At 30.4% G+C, this 19673-nt stretch overlaps 1 protein-coding gene across 1 annotated transcript in view; it reads left to right on the top strand.

Annotated features, from left to right (window-relative positions):
* Positions 1 to 449: 449 nt before the first annotated feature.
* LOC123718682 overlaps positions 450 to 19673 on the top strand; it is a 44607-nt gene continuing 25383 nt past the window's right edge. The window contains exons 1-4 of the mRNA XM_045675384.1: positions 450 to 1335; positions 4483 to 4642; positions 5557 to 5668; positions 7767 to 8028. Of these exons, the coding sequence (XP_045531340.1) occupies positions 529 to 1335; positions 4483 to 4642; positions 5557 to 5668; positions 7767 to 8028 (1341 nt within the window). The 5' untranslated portion in view covers positions 450 to 528. The remainder of the gene's footprint in view (positions 1336 to 4482; positions 4643 to 5556; positions 5669 to 7766; positions 8029 to 19673) is intronic.

The following is a 19673-nucleotide window of genomic DNA, read 5'->3' as shown; positions in this document are numbered from 1 at the left end:
AAATTATTGACTATTCAAATAATATTTACAATAGAAATAGCGGTTTTAAAGTACAGAAACACCTGTGACTTTTTTAGTTTATAATATAATATTACCGAGTATAGATAACGATGTATAACTGAAGATACAATATTATCAGTATATTATCAAGATCCAAGAATGTACGAGTAGGTTTTAAACGAACAGTATTTTAAAAATAATTTAAATATGATCTGCTTAGCATTCGTTTTCTATGTGGCGTCATGTTTTTTTTAATAACATTACAATAATTTAAATGCAAGAACAGAATAAAACGCAGTAAAATTATACGGTGGATCGGTTGTGGACGCTCTCGCATACTGAGTTTTTATACCTGGCGACAATCAAACGCTCAATTTTCTTCGCTTTCAGTTTGATAGTGTTATCGTAATATTATGTTTCCTTCACTACGATAAAATAAGTTATACTTGTATAACGTGAATCGAGCTAGTGATAAAAATCTTCCCAATGGGTTGTGGTTATAATCATTATCTTGCATTCATGACCTAGATGTGTCGGTGTTTTTTACGTGAAATTAAATTAAAGTATTCGACTATGGATAGGCTTAAGCAAAAACTAAGAAAATCTTCAAACGCAAAAGAAAAATACGTGTCAGACGTCAAGTGTATAAAAGAGAATATAAAAATCAGAGAAATATTGCGAAATGTAAAAATGAATAGTAGTATGCGTTTAAAGGCACCCACTGGGAGCAGAGTGATGAATAACACGGATTTCAGTGATAGTGAAGATTGTTTTGACGGTACCCTTAAGGATGAGAACGAGATTTTACAACCACCATACGCTATGAACCACGATGTAATTGTGTTATATCCAGAGTACGCGAGCGCACCCAGTAATTTAAATGAACCAATTAATCACGAACCATATCCGGCATTGGAAAGATTTAAAAGTAATTCCGAAGCAAATTTACCAAATAGTCTTAAATATGTCGAGAACAATAAGCTGGTTAAACTGGAACCAGTTAAACGAAGCGAGTCTATGATTCCTGATGCAAGATGTAAGAGTGAAATTTTAAATAGTTTGCCCTCGACCCTGCGAACCAGGAAGATGTCGCTAGACCAATCAGTTTTGGATCGTCGGTTCACCCAATCAGAATTAGATTTGCACAGTTGTGGTAAATTGCCGTTGGAACGAAAATCATCCTTTTTCAGAAAGAAGATGGGTAGCTTCTTTCGCAACACAACACATTTATTTCGAAAACAGTCGTCAGTAAAAAACAATTCGAAGTCTTTGCAGTCCCTGGATGAAAATAATTTAGGAAACAATGAAGAAATTAAGGATTATTCGCAATTGCCCGTAAGTAATATTTTCTAATTTATATTATACACTAAAACATTTTTTACGAAGTAAAACCGTTAAATTTAAAGTATATTATTTCATTTATTCTTATAAGTTTGAATTATATTTATAAGTACAGTTTTTTGTGTAGTAATTGATTATTAAATAGTTCACGTATGCATACTTCAAATACTTTAATAAATTGTCCTATATACATACCGTAACACAGTAATTTTAAAACAATTAATTTTTCTCCGGTATCATATTAAGTACAACAGCATACAAAACGTGATGAAGACTGCTGTCAATAAGATTTGCGATAATAGAAAATAGCCATAATCTTGTCTATTAACAATGTGGTAAAGTACCAAGAAGAATAGGATACGGGACGTGATTATAACATTAAAATGTTTTATTGCTTTAGTTTCCTAAAAGTTTAATTTTACCATAACTAACAACTAACCTAACCTACCTACTATTTATTACCTTTAAAAAATATATTTACTTTTACGTACTAATAATATTTTCAGTCTTCTGTCATTTTCACACAGTTTTTTATACTAAAATTTTAATTATTTCTTCTAAACAAATATACAATTTTATTTCGCTACTCTAAGAATTTGTTACATATTATAATTAATCTTAAAAATATTTCGGTTATTTTCCAAAACAATTTAACATCAAAATATATATAAATAATAAAACGATTACTTGTTTGCCTATCTAAAAATGATTTCCATTGATATTGATATCTTTATGAACGCACATAAAATGTATTTTAACCAATAAAATTGATTTAGGTGTTATATCAGGTCGATGAGAATGTCCAAACAGCGTTGTATTATCATCGTGTTATAATTAAACCAAGGTCTAGTAATCTGTTATCAATGTCACAATTTATTTGCATTACGCATGCCTTACGAAACAATTTAAGTTCTTTATATTTATATAGCCTGGTCTAGTTTTTTATTACTCGCTTTTATCATTCGACATTTTTATTGGTTTTTATAACATTCGCCATTTGTATTTTAGGCCAGTATCACGCATTTAATATTATTGTCATGGGATAAAATTATATCGGAATTATTCAATTATTTTCATTAATTGTAAGATTGAAAATGTTTGAACAGACGTTAGCGAAATTTTAATCGACGACAAAAAGAACAAAACTAAACAATACCTTACCAAGCCACATAACACGATATACATATACATTGGCTATTATCACTGCTACCCAGGGTGCCCTATAACTATGAATCTTCATAACGACAGCAATCCCGAGGTTTCTGTGTGCAATTTTGGTATAGTTTTTCCAAAATCCGTAGCGCTGGAGCATTAGCCTTGGGCCCGTGCTGAACAAATAACGAACGATATTAGGAGTTATAAAGTACCGCTGTTAGTCCCTCTAAGAAAGACTGATTTTGCATTGTAAAATACATCTTAAGCCATAGATATTAAGGTGTTTTTACAATTTAAAGTCAAAATTAAATTTTCAGAAGATTATTTAAATAAATGATATTTTGATGAACTATCGCGGTTCGATAACTATTGTATTATATTTAAATATAATATTTTGGTTAATAATAATTCTGTTTTGTAGTCGCTTTATAATATTATTTAGTTTATCGACAATTCTCAACAACAGTGCAGAATAGTTCGTAAACTTCGTCCATTCGACTGAAGGCATATTTTCGACTATTCGAGTTTTAACGATTTATCAAACTTTGGCCTTTAGAAACGGGTACCTGTAAATCTGTAAAGGATTTTGTATAGGGAATGTCGATGTTATAATAAATATACATTTATTTTTAAAATATTCCAGCTTTTCCAGGTAAAGACAAGTTCGTTATAAAGATATGATGTCGTTATTGATGTACATCTTGTTCTTGTAATTGGTACTTTCTACAAAGTTCAATATTTTCATAAAGTTTAACTCAAAATATGTTTTAAATACGATATCAGTTTGGGCGTTTATATTTGTAATAAAAACAAGAGATACTTTTCTTTGCATGCATGCGTGTAAGATGTAATCTATTGTTGCCGGGACATCAGCTTCAGAACTTTCTTTTGGATTGATGGAACTAAATGATTTCCTTTTATTCTATTTCCAGTAGTTGCACATCCGGTCCTTTGTAAAGTAACTTATGTACTACATGATCTAATTAATTGCATCGGCAATAGGAAATCTATTAGCACTTGGTAAACCCAATAAGTCAATAGTGCGCTACAATACATTATTATTTACATAATTATATTTATTATATACATAATTAAATTTTAAATATAATAGTATTTAAAATTTTCAGGTAATAACTGACTATAATTTCAATATATACTTTATGCCAATGTAAAACCATCATTGAATTAATTTATGCCTATGATAACTGTAATGTCTTTAAGCTAAAACTATAGCAAATTCTTGGTACTACGATTCCTTTTACTTCATGTTTTACATATTTTAAAGGTTAATTTAAAATGAATTGTTTGATTGATTACTTGTAATGATTATAAGATATTTACACTTGCATATTACATTGCTGTGTTATGACTATTAATTGTCATCGCATTTAAACTTATCAAAGGTTTTTCAGGACATGTTAACTAATATAAATTACATAAATACGAGTACAAAAATCGAAAATACAAATTGAGCTAAAGAATACTGGTCAATCATTGATAAATTAAAAATCTATATGAATCTTATATTTTATTCAGACTTAGCGCCAAGTATGACTTAGATACATACGGTAGTCATACATAGCGTCTGTCAAAATTCGTTTTGACAATCGGGAGCGTATATACTGAAGGTAAGATTCCGAAATGAGACCCACAATCTTATCCCAAACGTGGAAATGTCGCGTTTGATTGGATCAGAGCCTTTTTAAACTATATTTAATATATATATAAATATATTTATATTTATTTAAGTGTAGTTAAAAAAAATATTTACCAAATTTAAAAAGGCTAATACTGTCTCATTGCTTTATCGGTGAATGCTTTATGCTCGATAATGAATAGTTATATGTATATATAGGCACAAGATATATTGTATGTATCTTTGTTATAATTTTCAATTTTTTTTCTCGTAGGTTAACTAGAAACTTATGTAAAGGTGATTATTTCTCAGTGGTCCACGTTTAATAATTGTTAATTAAATAATTTCAGGGCCCTATGGCTGGTAGCAAAAGTGAGACCAGTTTAATCTCCGAGTCTACAGTCACGAGCACATCAAGCAATGCAGTACACAAAGACCAATCTTTAAACATGAGTCCAGAAAATAGCACGTCCACTGTCTCCATTCAAAATATGTCTAATAGTGTCCTTAGTAAGTTTATTATTATTTATTTTTAATTTTGACTTAATATGTTTTTAGTGGACAAGGATTGTTTAGACTTATAAACGACAGATCGAACTCTGGAATAACTAACAACTCCTTAAGTACAGTTTGGTTTATAAGCGTGTTAGCCCCATACCCCATTTCACGGTGATTAGAAGGTTATGGTTTTACAAACTTATTATATGTAGAATAGAGTAGTCGAGTCTGTACGTTAATACGTAATTAAAGAATTCAGACTAACAGCGCTACTCAAAGTCGCTCCTTCAGGTTCAAGTAGGTTCACCTTAAATCTAATTAGATAAACAGAATTGTTTTTTATCGCGTATGTTGTCTTAGTAACATTAATAAATTATGTATTCACATAGTATTGTCTTTGGTTAACATAGCTTTTACACAATGAAAGAAAAAATTTTTTTACCGGATTACCGGAACAGTCACCGTGACCACGCACGCTGTAAAGCACGCGAAGCGTCGGAAAATTTTTAATTTAAAATTATGTAAAATAATTATAAGTTTATAATAATACAAATAGCTTTAATCCGGTTCAAAAATTGTTTTCTTTCAAATTATGTATTGTTTTTTTAATGCGAAATGTTTTCTGGTTATTTGACTGTATTTGTTTTGTCAGCCGAGCTTTTCACCAGCAAAATTTTCGCATCAATAATGTATAAAGCTCATCAAATAACAGTTACTGCGTGTAAAATTGATATAGAATACATACAATAAAAGTAATCTTTATGTTTTTTAGTTAGTTATCACAGTTTAGGAGGAGAAAAAAATGAACGCATAATGGTTGTATTTCTTCTCAATCGATGTGTGTGTTGTGTCCTTGAGTCCACCCAGCCCTGAGCCAATCGTTCATGTGTAGCGTCGTATTAAAATAAATACCATTACATTTCCAGGTTTAAATGAAGAATACATTCAAGAAGCGATGTTGACACCGAGAGCAATTTCTATGAGTTCTGGCTTGGATAGCACTAGCGACCGATGTGGCAGGAAATTTAAAGCTAACAGGTAATGCCTAAACTGCTTAGTTATTTGACTTATAACGGCCCAATTATTTGACTAACAATGATCATTGATCAGAACTTATGATTTGAGCTTTGCCTTATGCTAGATCGGAGAATACATGATTTCGAATACAGATTAAGAGATAGCCAGGTATATGTAATACATACATATAGTACCTGTGCTTTAGTTCTACTTTTAAATCATCAGACGCACCCAACTTAGGATTAGTAATTCATTTATTATGTAGGAAATATATAGGTTTGGTTACTAGAATATAAAAACCACATATAAATGTCGAAAAGTAGATAATGCTAGAAAGGTTGATTTATAAAACACGGGAATAATTGTTTGTTTTGAATATCATTAAGATACTTTTAATATTCTAAAAGCTTTCTATTTTGATCCCCTTGATATTTACTAAGAATTAAATTATACACAATATTATGTACTTTTATCATGTTGTTTGTCTCATTTATTATAATATCATAATTAACTAAACAACTCTAAAATCTCTCGTCTCGTCACAAAGCAAAAAGTCTACTTTTATTGAAATGTAGACCGATTTGGACTACGTATAAATTGCGTTAATGTTGTAGTGTCGGGATCTCAATTGATTATTGCTGAACCAAATAATTGAAAGCGAAGTGAAAATTTTACATCAATTAGAGGCGGTTAAGCAGAAACTGAGATGTTGTTTCTGAAGTCTTGTCTAAGGGTATGTTCGGTGGACTGGTGAAATAAATCTAGGGGGCTAATATTATACTTTACATATTATGATCCTAAATGTAGACTATTTAGGAGCACGAATCTCTTATGTTGCTCTCAAGTCTTCATTTACCAGCTCCGTAGTAAAAAAATTCATGCGAGATTTTTAAAACAGAACTTTACATGCATTTAAAAATAAATAAACGATTGTTGTTTTACTATTATATCTAATGTGTGAGCTATAACAGAATTTCACTACCTGTTGAACACTTCTATTAATTAGAATGTAAGTATATCCGTGCTCTCGCCATTTAGTTGAGATGACAATAAACTGGTTTGTTTTAGATACGTTTACGCATCTATGAATTCATCAAATTATTATCGTGTATGACCACAAGCTTTCGTCAATCTACAATATCGCGAGATTAATTATAATGTGTATAACTTAACGGTGTCATAAGTAAGGTATATGATATCTTCATCTTGTAACTTACCAATGTATATTTTCGACTTTATAGTGGCAATGAAATTAAGGGCAGTAAAATACCTATTCAACTTCCGATTCAATCTGTGGTAATCTTATTTCTATCTCAGAAACAGTTTAGCTTCTTTAGCCCTTGATGAGCTACTCCAAGATAAGCCGTTGGTCTAATTTGACGAGATTTTTATGTCATAGACTGTTTGGAAAAATCACGAATTATATTTCTGTGAAATTAAAATTATCATAACATAGACATCAATTAGTTTATACTTATTTAATGAGCTTTGATTGCGATATCATGTCCCCTAAATTGCTTGCTTCACCCGTCGATCTTATAATTAGAGGTTTTAGCCTGCCATTATTTTATTAATATTAAAGTGACCGTATTTAATACAATGATTTTTATTAAATTCCTTGGATTTGAGTTTGACGTTGAGGTTTCAATAAGTGAACAAAGTTAAAACGTAGTATTGTCTTTTGTTAACATAGCTTTTACACATTAAAAAAAAGCTATGATTGAAGCTAATTATAAGTTTATAATAATAATACATAGCTTCAATCCGTTTAAAAAGTGTTTTCTTAAAGTTAAAACGTTTCTTGAAATCGACTTATAAATTTTACTTAATATATTATATTCAAATAATATATGCTTATAGAAAGGATAAACTCTACGGGACCCGCGTAGAGCTACGTCCACTAAATTCCCAGGCATCATGACGGCTGCTATATCATTAAACATTTTAATGTATAGAAATAGATATTCATAAATTAATTTTCAAAATTCAAAAGATTTGCGCGCCAATTTTCTAGCGCCTGCATTTCTCTACTGTATATAGTAAAAAAAAATTAACTTAACTTAAATTAACTATTTATTTAAATTTTTTTTAATGATAACACATGTTTTATCTTTTTCAGAGTTACATGGCTGGCCAGCGAGGGATTAACTAATTATTTCAGGCGTGTTATTCAAGATGAGAAGAGTAAAGAAAAAGTTAAGACTTTCCATTCACATCAAGATTTTTCCAGTATACCAGAAAACGAATCCTACGTTTCGAGTCTCAATATGGGCCGAAGGCTCTCCTACCAACGGGCTGTATCCGGAGAGGATCCAGTGACACCAATAAAGTATCAAGATTCCTTGTCTAGGCGAAAATATATCAGTATTGATAAGATACAGGTAAGGTTGTAACAGTATTTTAATGTGTTGTTAGGCGGACCTTTTTATATGGAAGATATGAAAAGCTCACACAAATTATACAGATATTTATTTACAATTTTTCTATAGAAAATAAAATAACTTTTTAAATCTTTGTTCTGCACAATGAAAAGGCCTTATAGTATATTGCTTAGATTTATTGTGAAAGAATTATTTCTGCCCTAGATATATAAGTATACATACAAGTAATATAGATATACATGATGTGCTGTATAAAAAAAACGTGATTTTATAATAACGTTCTTGATCCAAGTTTATATAAAAAAATGCGAAAAGCTTATCTTTCTTTTCTTTCATATTAAGACAAATACTTAATTTTTCACTCTAATGAGATTTGCGCGCGATTTAGTGATATCTTATATAATTAAATCTAATTCTCAATGATAAAAATCAAAAGGAGGAGCAAAGCATTAATTACTAATGAGTCTCTTCTTCTTCATACTTCGGTGTACGCATCTTTAGGTATAGCCATTTCCACATTGGTCAACAAAAACGGCACAAAGTAATACTTGCATGTATTAACCTTATAGTAGGGATAGAAATATTCTTAACATACATAGTAGTAATAATAATTACAAAATTTATAACTTGTGTGTGTCAACTTAAATCTTTAATTAGCACCCGAGCACCCCACGGCCCAAGAGTCTCTACTAAAAATAAAGTTAACCAAATTTTGTATGTTAAAAAAAAAGATTACAAATACCTATGCAGTCTCGTCAACGGTCCATTACCCAATACGATCCAGGATAGCCTGTACAAAGTGCTTAATTGCCGTAAAACGTTTATTAATTAACTCACAAATATGATATTCATTTATAAAAGGGAAACGTGATATTACTATTTTAAATAAGCAATCAGTTCCATGTACATTAAAAGTGCAACGATGTCGAAGTTCGTTCGTAGTTCTGCTGTATATTTCGGTTAAATAAATCGTTCAGAAGCATATGAAAGACATTAAGTATATCTTTTGTGATAATATCGTAATGCCTTAATGAATAACGTGCTTAACTATCAGAATCTCTAGAAAATCTTGTAAGGTGACGTCATCTCTTTCGCCGATCGCGTGTCACACGCACAATCCGTCGTCTACATCGAAAATATCTGCGTCTTTAGCTGTTGTATATAGCCTTAATTATCGGTGGAAGCAATTATTTTGGCTTTTATCGAGCTACTGAATTATACGAACTGAGTTCGACATCTATGATGAGATCATTAAAGCAAGCTTAAAGTAGGGTCGTTGTGTTTTTTCCTCTTTTTGCATTGCAAACTACAGTGTCGGTTTGGATATAGCTACGAAATATCGTAGCAGTTTGCTAAAGATTATAACCTCCTGTAGCATCAGCTTTGGAAATCGAATTTATACTAAGCTTGACTTGAATTTAACATAAGTTGCAGCGTAAACATGATTTAAATTGCAAAAATATGATGATCGCTATAATGTTCCAGCTAAAAATATTAATACAATACATACTTTATATTTTGATGTTTACCTAAAGCATTTTTATATTCTTAATAAGTGAACATTAATATTGATTAAATGTTTCGCTTCTGACCAAATTGGCTTAAATACTTTGACCAATATCGGTAGTATAAGTTTAACAGAGGTTTTTCTACGTTCCAATTCATGCTATCGTTTGGTTCGGTCGAAGTACCTATTGTTAGTTCTTGATATTTTTGTTCTTGATTATTTAGTATAGCTTAGGCAGGAGGAATATCGTCTTGTATATAAATAAGCGAAACTACAGAAAACATGAATGACCTTTGTTCTCCTAAGAGGTAACGAGGCACTATAATATCATCTAAATTGTTATCATTCTCGATTGTTTAAGCGACTTACATTGAAGTATGTTGAACAGATGCCGCGTTAAATTATTTCAACAACATTGCATCGTTCCAAATACCTAATATTATTGGCGCCTGTGTCAGCTCAAAAATAAGATATAATAGTCGTGTTGTTGTTCACGCTTAGGCACCGAAACTTAGGTGATGGGACAGGTTGTCTTTGTTAGTGCTCATCAATATTTTGATAAAATATGTTTAGTCCTTGAAGCAGGTATTTCACGGCTATAATTATTTGAATATACATTATTATATGTTGATTTTTTCCAACGTATAATATTCTAATCTTTCAAACATTTAGGAAAATTTAAATTATATATTGTGATAATGTTTTAACTATATTACTGTATGGAAGTAAACTATACATAGAAAGCCGAATTTATTTTATTCAGTAGTTTTGTTTTTCAAATATATTTTTCTAGCGTATTGAGATTGTAAAAGTTAGTAAACGCATTTCGTTTACATCAAATGAATGTACGGAGAATATATAACAAAAATGTTCCGGTGATTTTCAGCTCTTTGCATTAGCTTACAGAACACCGTATATTAATATTTCACTAAAATAATATTAAATTATTATCTCCAAGATTATTGTTATGCTTTCTCGCAGTTCTTCATCCGGAGCTAATTAAAATCTATGGAAATCTTACCTGTGCTCGGAATTAACTCAACAATATGATTTAAAATATACTATAAGTATTTTCTTAGACTTAAAGTATTAAGTTACGCTAAGATATTTCTTTATTTGAGCTTTCATTGTTTTTTATTATTTAGAGCCAAATAGCTGATTAACACGTCGTTAATGTTTGGTTGTATGACAATCCGATTTCCACATAAGGCCTTACGACTCCACTAAGCCAACATTGTAACTTGGATTTTGATTAACGTTAGTTTTTTCAATTACAAAATGTTTCGTGGAAATATACACGCATCTCGTATCATACAAGACAAAAATATTTTTGAATGTAAATGCATGAACATCCTATTATTTTGTAGTTCTTTCATAGAACTTTGATTCAATCTAAGTTGAAATTCTTCGTCTAGAATTCTACAGCGAATATGGGAATCTTTTGTGAGTTCCTCAAATGTAAGTTTTGCAATACACTTGCACATTTCATCAATTTGATGCATGTCTAAAAGCCATTATGCAATGGGCAACCTCATATATTTGTATACAAGAAGTCGGACTTGCTTTGACCCTCCCTCGAAGACTCGCTAAAAGCCTTCTCAATTTTCATCGAAGTTATTTTACATAATAAAAAATGGGTTAAAATTTAAAATTTGTACTTAAATTAATTTATTTGTCTAACAAAATGAATTTTCCTATAAGCAGAAATACGTATTTATAAATATCTATAAAACGACCTGATGCTTTCCAAATAAACAACTATGAACTGTTAAGACTTCTTTATTTATATCCATTATGGAATTTTCGTTGAAAAAGTTTTAGCAAAATATATTACATTAAATTTCAAAAACTTATACCGGACATACATTATATACTTATATTATATATATATATTATACTTATAACACAGAAAGTGAACACTTTGAAATACCAACTGTCTTTAGATAATGGGTCGCAGTAACTGTCATAGTTTTTGCTACAAAACATAGTAAAGCGAGGCTAGCTTTTTATTGTATATTTTTTAAAATAGTTTTTATAAAAAGCTTTTATACCCAGCGTTTGTACATTAAGCAATTGTATTTATCGATATGCACAATTGAACCTCAAGACGTTGTACCTAGAGGTACTGTGCACTATCGCCTAAAATCTTGGAGCATTGGGCCCATCCCGAATGTTGAATAAATACCGGGATATCCACAATATTTACAATTAAATCTATCGAGACCTTCATACGACTTTAATCAACAATTTTATTCAGAAAATGACGCCAATGAGCTAGTGTTTCAAAACAAGATCTCATTGCAATATACTATATGGTTTATAGATTTATTTCACATAAACCCCGCGACAAAACTAATACATGAAGGTTAAGCTTAGTTTAGTTTAAATGTAGATTGACAAGAGAATTATTGATGCAAAATTGCCAGCAATATACATCGACATACGCCCAACAGTTAAAATTTACCATAACTCCCGAAATGGATTGTTCGGTCATCGACCTAACAAAGGCGTAGAACAAATAATAATTATTATAATTCACACTTTGCTCAATACTTCAGATGTCATAAGTACTTTTACAAAACCTCTTACCGGGATTCCCACGACTGCTTTCATCCTGAAAATAGCATGAAATTAAAAAACAATGTTCTCTTTTATGTAAGAAGTGCACGCAAGCTACTCAGATAACAGATACAAAAATAGATAAATTCATATTACAATTATATATAATACAAATTAATATTGATTTCGACTTTTGTAATATATTTACTATTCTAAATATATTTATTTAAATGAATTGAATGTAAGAATAATATATTTTATGTAATGTATACATATTTACTAATTCAAAGTTTAATCTATTGCTGTAATAAAATAAATACCATTGAAGACAAATTAAACTACTACCATAATACAAGATAATTTTACTCATAAGTCATAACCACCAAATCTTTGTTATGAAAAGATATCCGTTAATTGCGAAAATGTCGTAGGTGGGCTAGGTGGAGGCGGGTTGCGCAGGTACTCCACGCGAAGGCTGCGTATATAAATACGGGGTGCAGAAGCGGGAAGTGGCAGTGGCACCAGGGGTCTTCTCCGAGGCGCTGGAAGCCATCCGAGTCCTAAAAATTATTATTTTTTTTCTGTGCGAAATACTTATATTTTCAAATAATTTATTATCGCGCTTCCTACCTTTATTTGATGTCGTGAGATAATTTCGCCGCGTTTTTTGAAGTTAGATACGTGGGCAAAAAGTTTTTAATAAAAGTTTTAATTAAATTTCGTATGGCGGTAAGAGTATCTTTCAAAAAGCATAATTTGCGAAATTGATTTGCATTTGATTAAATTTAAAGATATAAAGCTAGGCAAAAGTTATTATAAACTTAGTAAATTTATTGCCTTACGCGAAGTTCACCCTTCATTGCGTTATAAATTGACTTTAAATCGATTTCGGCCAAATAAATTTTCCGTTATATTTTAAAATGAAAAAAAAGAAAAATTTCAAGTTATGAAGACTACGACTATAATTATTAATACGAAGATAAGGTGCGAGCGTTGGTCACAATGAGGTATAAAGCTACGAGGAAAAGGTAAAACATTTCAAGTATTTGATGTTTTAATTTGCAGTTATGTTATGTTGCTCAAAAAGTTTATCAAAAGCTTTATTTCAAACATTCTGCCTGTTTACTCTGCATAATCATTTACTACGTATTAACTTGAAGCTTTTTTTACTTTGTCTGTCACAAATAATATTCTCGCAAAAGTTGTTAGTGCTATCTATAAAAAGTCGCCCTTCGCGGCTGTTTGCTTAACCAATAACACCTCCTACACTATTAAATGATTATTGAAACCAACAATCAGTTAAGATTCTTCTTATGCAGATTCAGAATTTGCTAAATGGACACGTTATCGTCCATTTTGCAAATTCTATGATTCAAATAGGAAATACGCTGAAGTGTAACATGCTAAACCAAAGGTTTATGTTCAAAGCGATATATTACGTAAAAGTCGAAATATTTCAAATCGAAGAAATCTCCTGAATTTAAAGAGGATCCTATAATAAATACAAACGTGTAGAGAGAAATGGTGGCCATTACCGCTTCAGAGCCGGTGCGATCATTTTGCCACTATTTTTAAGCATATTTGACGTATAGGGTTAAAGTTTAAAAATGTGATTCCAGATTTTCTTTAAAAAAATGTTTTGACGTAAAACAAAATCATAGATCACATAATATTATGACGAGAAAAATCTAATAGAAGTTTAAAATCTCGCAATTCACTACCTATATATAAAGTCTCTTTGATTTAATTGAAATTTAATATGTATAACTCACGGCGAACGTTGAAAACTGTAATTAAAATAGAGGGAAAATAACCATAAACAGCAAGTCTGCCGCTTTAAATAATGTGGACAGTTTTTGTAATTTTCCTCGAAGCTTAAAATTTCCGGAGCTAAATCATTTCCTTATCTATATTTGGGTCAACTTTCATGTCAAACTGAATATGTATCGGATCATGATGGAACTTGATAATTTGGCTTTTTTTATTTTAGTTTAACTTATATGTAAATATTTGTTAAAAATAAGTTTGTTTTCCATCTATATATTAAAATGAGATTTTTCATTTTGCGGTCATTCCAACGTTATTCAGCCAGTACGCGGAAAAACAAACACTTCAATCGTTTAATAGAGAAAGCGCAAAGTACGAAAGCCCTAAACTAGTCTTCATTCAAATTTTATATTAAGATTTTTCATAACCCCAGCAAAAGTTGTAATTATTGTCGATCTTTTTTAAATCGAAAGAATCGTTCAATGAATGAAATAATAAATGACTTTTGAAATAATGGTTTACACCAGCTCGACTCGGTAAGACATAATTTGTTTCGTCAATTTACGAATTCCTAAAATGCTTAGTCGAAAATAAAATACCATTTATTTTGGATTACAAGCGCTTAGAACTGATACAATAAACTTATTTATCATGGTATTTTACCATGATACACTTATTTATCATCAACTTATCATTCTCATAAACTTATTTATCATGGTATTTTACCATGATACATAAGTTTATTCAGTTCTTGATCTAATTAACTATGTTATTTTAAAGTATTAATAATAATCATTATATTGATTACCAAAAACATTATATCTTAAACGATTGGAATATATACCTAATTCATATCAGATTTTTAATGCGTATAAAAAATATTCTTTTTTATTAATTTTGACTATCGAATTTTTTTTAAAATTCTAGTCAACGATTCAGGAAAGGAAAAATTTTAATCTATTTTTCTTCAACCGTAACATGAAATTGTTTCTTTTGTAACTTTGTATATAATAAATATAAATAGTTATACTACATGGAGTATAAAGAAGTTCAAACTGAATCACTGTGGTCACTAACCACTATAGTATATATAACTTTTTATACAAATTTGTTGCCATGGAAGGGCCATTGTACTTTACGCCATTGTATGTAATATAGCATATATAAAGTATAATAATTGGTTAAAACATGTCTTGAAATCTATTGTTGTAGGCATTTAGATTATATACTATTGTTTGCTTACATTGATATAGAGCGTCTTTGATTAAATAATCACCATAGCGGTTGGCCATTTGCGTAGGAGATAATATAGCTCTCGTACGCTCCATACTCTGTAACACCCAATAACCAATAGCAATTGCGACGCTGACTTTAATGTAAAGTGTTTGTACAGCAAAAGTCCAAGGTTACGAAATCAGTTCTTCGGATGTTGAGAGAGTTAAGCCGGGAACGGCTTCGCTACCGCCATTTGCAGAATACTGACCCTGTTAGAACGAGACACGGGGGTGTTTGGACACTACCAATTCTTTAAAAAATCTGCCATTGTAATGTTTTTGATAGGTTTAATTTTCGGCCAAATCCAAAATTTATACTCATAATGTTCTTGAACAGCAGTAAACCAATAAGGTTATATAGACAGTATAGTTCGTGACAGTTTTCTATTTTAGAAAGTATTGAACACAGTGATTGAACGTTTCTTTAAATGCTTTTACCTTGATTAGAAGTGGATCTTCTATTTTGACGCAATACAAAACCGACGGAACTTGTATTAATGAGTCTAGATGATACAATCAATATCTTCTAAGATCTAAAGCGAAAAATGAATAATGTAATAATACTGACGTAAAATTAATAATACACAACTTTATGAGGCGTTAAAATCGTTAAAAAATAAGTTTCGATTGAAAAACTAAATAAAAGTATATTGTTTCAAGATATATACGCTACGACGATCTACGAGCTTGCTACGACAGTGTTTTTAAATAGCACATGCCCAACCCGGGTTTATAGCCCACAAATGACGCACGTATTATATACACGATACTTACAATATTAAAATCCGATTTATAAGATCGAACCATCACATGAATTTGTATAGATTAATATTTCAGCATTGCCTCTGCCTCCTCTTTGTTATTTCTTTAGTTTAAAGCTTTTGATGTTATTTTTAATTTCGTTGTAGTGATCATATTAATCAGATACTGTATAAATTGTCTGTTTCGAATTTATACAGGTCGTCAAAACAAGAATGGACGTGAATATTGCGATGCCGTAAACTTACGGAAATGAAGTCCCTCCGTCGAGAACGGGCGCGGAGTGAGAGTCCGGCTGTGTCGGGCTCTCACTCGCCCGTTGGCCGCGGTGATGTAAGTCACTGCCTTAACATTATGTCATGGTCATTTTCTTTAAAAAACATACTTATAATAGATTATCTATTATAGATTAAAGTCGAATGCTAAAGCTTCAACTTGAACATATTACTCTAGACATTTTTTACTGAAACTTTACAAGTACTAGAAGTTTTCAACTAAAAATCGATACAAAAGTTATGCTAGCTGAGCACGATCTATTAAACAGTTATACTTGGACATATTAGTACTTGCATAACTGTTTAATACAAGACACAAACTTTCCGACAACATTATTTTACGACTCTTTCTGGTTTCAAATAAAAAGTAAATAATATCTTAAGTTCATCATTTATGTATCATTAGTATCAGACCTTACACTTGGGAATGATTGGTTCCAGTCCAAATACATTATATATTTTGCGGTAAACGTTGCTGGGAAAAACTGTATTTTTTATACTCGGTAGTTTGATACAGCTTTTCATTTATTTATAATGCGATACTAAAACCTACAACCTCTCCCATATTATAAAGCTACGTTTTCATCAAATTAAAAATACATAATCGTAGGGGTCATATTGTATTTTAAAATAATGTAATAAACATAACTGAAATATTAGTAACAATCTCTGGTACTGAGAGAATTCATTGAAATCATACGACAAAATAAAAGCAATAATTTTCTGGTTTTATAATTTTGTATATACCAGTGTATAATCGAGACTTTTCCAGGAACAAAGAGGCTTTGGATATTAGGTGCAGTTTTAGCTATTGAATCTTTTTAAAAACAGAATAAAACATAACACAAAATACTTTTCTATTTAAAATTATATCATAAAGGGCTGCGCATGATGTCGAACTTTCACGGTATTAACTAAGGAAAATGTTGGAAAGAGCTGTTCGAATAAATGGATCAGCCATCAAATGTTTAATATAGGTGATGTCGGTACTTTCGAACCCATGCCTTCTGGGATATTTTAAAAGTGTGCCAGTACAAGGAACAGCCAATAAAAAAGTTGAAAGATATGTATAAATATTTTGGATAAACCTTAAATATTTGTGAATTTTCGGAAGGGATTAATCGCTTTTTGGTTCATAATAGTTTGTAAATTCTATATATATTTTTCAAATTTAAATAATAATAATAAATAATCTTTATTTCTTTGAGAAATAAAGAGTTAAGTTAATTCTTAGGGATAGACTTATAGCCATTGTGGTAGTGGTTTTATCACTGATCGGTTTCGTCTACGCTCTGTTTAAATATTTTTTTTAGATTCAACTTTCTTTATAGCAACACAATAGATTTACATATCAAAAACAGTAAGTCTAATCATTTAGCAGCAATCAAACACACTAGAACTGAACTTATATCCGATACTTGAAGCTTACAGTTCGATGTTATTAAATATGTATTTAATTTAGTCCCCATCAAGCGAGAATATTTGGCCGCGAAAGTCCAAAGTCTCAACAAATTATTTGCGACACGCTCAGAACTGAGCGCTATAATAAAAATATTCATCTTAAGTAACGGAAGCCTTTTAAAATATATTTTATTTTCTACAAAATAAATGCAAAGAGTTTTATGTATTTAAATATCAAGCCCTGGGATGAGATATTCTTAGATTTACCTATGATGAGAACCTATGAAAGAGTCGACGATAACGATATAAGTATTGGGATAAATCGGTTATAAACATCATTTGATAGATATATATTATCTTATTTTAAATTTCAAAACGAAAAACATAAAAAAATAATAGTTAATTAGTGGCATTCCTAAGCACCAAGTTGTATTTAAACCCATTGAGGTTAAGGAGATTTCTTTTCCTACATCAACCGCAACCATTTAGTGCTTTCAGTTCGTTACGTAAAAACTCTGTGTAAAATTTCAATTAATTTAATTAGTTTAGAAAATTAATCCTATTAAATAGCACTTGCTTTTACATGTTTCGAAAGTAGTATTTACATTATACGAATGCCGTTTACATACAACAAAGTTAATACGGTAGTTATGAGCAGTCCTCTTTCATTAAAATAATAATTTAATAGTTGATGCCGTAAATGTAGAAATGTTCTGAATACAAAAGTTTATTTTCAGTCCGCCTTGGGCGACGCGATTCACAAACTTTAAATGTGGATAGTCCTTACACCATGTTTAATTTTACTAAAACACTTGTTAGCTGTACTTCGAAGTTATTTAATTAATTTTACTTCACAATTATCTCGTTTGTTATAGTATTGTCTAACTTTAGTATACAATTTAATATCACATCATGAATCTATAAATTTCCTTGATAAACATATCACGAAGTAACATAGCATTGTTATAACTAAATTAATTTCGGAAAGGTCAGATAAAGGGCAGAATAAGCTTTCATTTTCACCTTTATGGTTTGTTATAGTGACTTATGGAAAAGTTTTCGAACAATCTGTGTTATGTAGGCGTTACAATTTCTACCGGCTTTATTCTACTACTTAACGGCAACTACTTATGACAAACTGAAAACATGTCTATTCATTTAACTTTTGTGTTTTATACCTTCTATACTTCAAACGTTTTACCGTTTTTTATATACACTCACTATACACAATAAATGGTATGTATATAGGTACTTTGATATTGGTTAAAATATACTTACATATGGACAAAATCGTGTCCTGGGTTCATATATTTGCACCTGTGCCAGTCGATAAACGCGGCCAATTTAAGTCTGTTTTGATGGTACCATGTTGGCTTACTGCCACGTTTTGATATACTTGATATACAGCCTAACAAGAAATAGCTGGCATCACAGATGGTTATCTGATTTATAAACCAAAGCTTATAAAACAATTTTTTACGTCCTAGTTATGAAATTGTTTTAAAATTCAAATCATATTCATAAGTGCATAAAAAAATAAGTAAATCTATATATCTGCTATATTTTTATAAAGTTACAATAAATATATATGATGAATAAATTTATATGAAAATACCCACTGATATAAACCGTTAGCTTAGTTTGTGAAATTTTAGGAGATTAAAGTGAAGTTCATTTTAAAGTTAAGCTTGTTTATCAAAAGATTCACCACCCTCCATTAAATATGAAAAACGAAGAACACGACCATCATAAAAATAAAAAGGCGCTCCACGTCACAACAATTAAAATTATGCACTTTCAACGTAAGATCCCTATCATCCAAAACAAGGCAATTAGTTCTAAACAATCCATTAAGAAAAATAAAAGAAAAAGTGATATGGAAAATTAAGGAGGAGGCTTTTACCCTGATAATACTAGACCACAAAAAACTAACTGACTTTTTTTAACTGATACTAACACAACTAATACTCATATTACGAAATGTTTACTAACCAATATTTGTATTGATTCATTAATAAAGCTCTTATAATAATAATCCAAAAATTATATGTTTAGGTTCAGTTACCGATAGGCAAAGTATTTCTTTCCCGGAGTCTTCGATAA

The sequence above is a fragment of the Pieris brassicae genome, chromosome Z (assembly GCF_905147105.1).
Source record: "Pieris brassicae chromosome Z, ilPieBrab1.1, whole genome shotgun sequence".
NCBI classification, from domain to species: domain Eukaryota; kingdom Metazoa; phylum Arthropoda; class Insecta; order Lepidoptera; family Pieridae; genus Pieris; species Pieris brassicae.
Note: the sequence above shows the minus strand (reverse complement) of the source record. Positions and strands in the feature narration are given on the sequence as shown.